General features: G+C 42.9%; 1 protein-coding gene across 3 annotated transcripts in view; it reads right to left on the bottom strand.

The window, feature by feature from the left end:
* The window catches only part of LOC113827004 (GRB10-interacting GYF protein 2), a 6755-nt gene that overhangs the window by 1710 nt on the left and 2545 nt on the right, over nt 1-2500 (bottom strand). Inside the window, exons 2-3 of one of the 3 annotated variants that reach the window (XM_027379905.2) lie at nt 990-2041; nt 1-878 (exon numbers count right to left, since the gene is read on the bottom strand). The exon at nt 1-878 is cut by the window's left edge and continues 72 nt beyond it. In XM_027379905.2, the coding sequence (XP_027235706.1) occupies nt 1-878; nt 990-2013 (1902 nt within the window). In that variant the 5' untranslated portion in view covers nt 2014-2041. The remainder of the gene's footprint in view (nt 879-989; nt 2042-2500) is intronic. The other 2 variants (XM_027379907.2, XM_027379906.1) reach the window with 2 other exon arrangements.

The raw sequence follows: 2500 nt of genomic DNA, 5'->3' as shown, positions 1-2500 counted from the left end.
AAGCATGCCTGTAGTTCCATGACCTATAGGCACATGCGGGAGGGTTGGATCCACATGTAACAGAGCAATACCGCTACCAACTCCTACACTGGATGGCACTACTATATGTGACCCTGCCTGAACAAGCTGAGCCTGGGAAATGTGAGTTGGCTGACCCACAGCAACATTAGCAATAGGTTCACTGTTTTCTTGGTGTGGTAAACTGTTGTTCAAACCTTCATTCTTAACTACTCTAGTGGTTATATTGCGGGAAACTGAGTCAGAATCTTCTCCATTTAAAGTTTCATCCCCTTTCCTCTTACGACGAGCTTTAGTACGCTGGGCAATATTCTGACGACGCGCCATTCGTTGTTCAGGAGTCTCATTTGCTCTCCTTTTCCTCATTCGTTCAGCTGCTTTTAGGCGACGCACAGCTTTAGCCTCATCACTTTCTGTGGCTCTTCTCAGTCTCATGCGTTCAGCAGCTTTCTGTCTATCAACAACTCGTTCTTCTACTGTCATATTAGCTCGCCGACTTCTTGCTCTCGCAGCTGCTTCCAAACGTCTTCTCATCTTGTGCTCTTGATCTTCAGTAGCTCTTTTCCTTCTCATGCGTTCAGCTTCCCTTAATCTACGTACTTTTTTGGCCTCGTCAGTTTCCCCAGCTCTTTTCTCCCTCATTCTCAGAGCAATTCTAATTCTCCTTTCTGACTGAGCCTCTTCCGAAAGCTTAGGTCGTCGTCGTTTTGTGGTCTGAGGCTGAGGTTGGAGGCTGGTGTTTTCATCAACAGCTGCTGGCTGTAGAACTACAACTTGGCTGCTTCCACTGTCTGAAGGAGCTGTACCTTGTTTCATTGCTTGAAGTGATGCATTGACTTGAATGTTCATCATCAGCAGCTCTGCCAACAAAAGAAAAATAGGGTAATTGAATAAACTGCAAAGAGATGTTTACAGCATTGTTTGAGACATCTATAAAAATATTATTGATATTTTATGAACTGAGTACCAACCTGCAATATCACCTGCAGTATAATTATATTCAATCACTTCTTGGTCGTTGCCCGTTTTGTGCTGGGGGTTTGTCACAACTGACTGGAGAGCTTGTCGTACTAAGTCACGCTGTGGCCCTGCTGTTTGCTGTGTTCCTTCTCCTTGCCCTGTTGCTATTCCTATGCCTTCTATCTGTTCTGATTTCTCCTTTTTCAGCTCTCTTGGATCTATCTGTGAAGTAAGACATGCAGAGGAGACATTTGAAGTAGTTACACCATCAGCTGGCATCATCTGCCCTTGTGACTGACTTGTAACCACTCCTGGACTTGACCCTGTGGTGAGAGAGACTCCTGCTGTCATTGTTGTAGCTGGCATGGTGGTCAGGTTTGTGGCAGCATTTTGCCTTACCATAGATGACTGTGTGTGGACCAGAGATGGAGCTTGAGAAGTATGTTGTGATGATAGGCCACCATCTCCAACAGTTGACACCAATATAGCAGAAGGTCCTTGGACACCTATAACAGAATCTGCAACGCGGAAATATGCTGACCCCCGATCTGTATGGTGGGCAGTCATAAGGGGTCCACTTTGTGAATGACTCACACCCTGAGTTACAACTGAATGGACATGAGGCAGAGGTTTGTGATGAGAGGTATGTGGAGTCAATTCCAGGGGAACCGCTTTCTCAGAAACTGTGGAGGCATGTGAGGACAGATCCTGGGGTGTACTCTTTGAAAGGTGCGTTGCAATATTTGCTGGGTGACTGTGGCGAGCCAAGTACAAGGGGCCATCATGGTCTATCTCTTTAACTACAGAGTGTTGGGATGAATGCACCCCTACTCTATACGTTGGTATGTGAGCACTCAACCCACCCTTGTGGGAAGATAGATGTGGTGAGGCCTGGTCATGTGGCCCTCCTGACCCTGTTAAAGCTGCTGATGATATAGTAGGAGCAGATGATGTAGGAGCCAAAGATGATTTATGAGCAGCAATATGGGGACTTATATGCTGAGTCTCCTTACTAGTCTCTGTTCCAGTATACATTTTCAACAGTCAATCCAACTCATTTCTTCTGAAAAGAAAGAGAGAGAGCAAATAGAACATTTTATTCATTCCATTCATCAAATGCTATCAAAATGAAATTATTAAAGAAAAAAAAATCATTGAATATCTTTACCAGCAGATATGGCATAAAAAACTGAAATTCTTCAAAAACAAACTTTCATTACTACAGCATAAGAACAGCTCTTCCACAGTAATCAAAATCAGGTAAGTAATGCTCTTACACACAATACATTATGTACACTGATGTTGCAAAGTGAGTGCTTGACATTTTGGAAAAATAAGACAAAAAATGAAAACTCTTAGAAAAGATACCAGTAATTACCCAAAATAACAAGAATATTTAATAAAACTCTCTAACACAATTCTGGCTGGATTCACCTTAAGAATTTCAGGAGAAGGGGAAGTTATACTGATTAGATAATTTCTAGTTCTTTGACAATACGACTTCCATGCTAAATAATCTATG

This window comes from Penaeus vannamei, chromosome 9 (assembly GCF_042767895.1).
Source record: "Penaeus vannamei isolate JL-2024 chromosome 9, ASM4276789v1, whole genome shotgun sequence".
In the NCBI taxonomy this organism is placed as follows: domain Eukaryota; kingdom Metazoa; phylum Arthropoda; class Malacostraca; order Decapoda; family Penaeidae; genus Penaeus; species Penaeus vannamei.
This window is presented reverse-complemented; position numbering and strand designations above follow the sequence as displayed.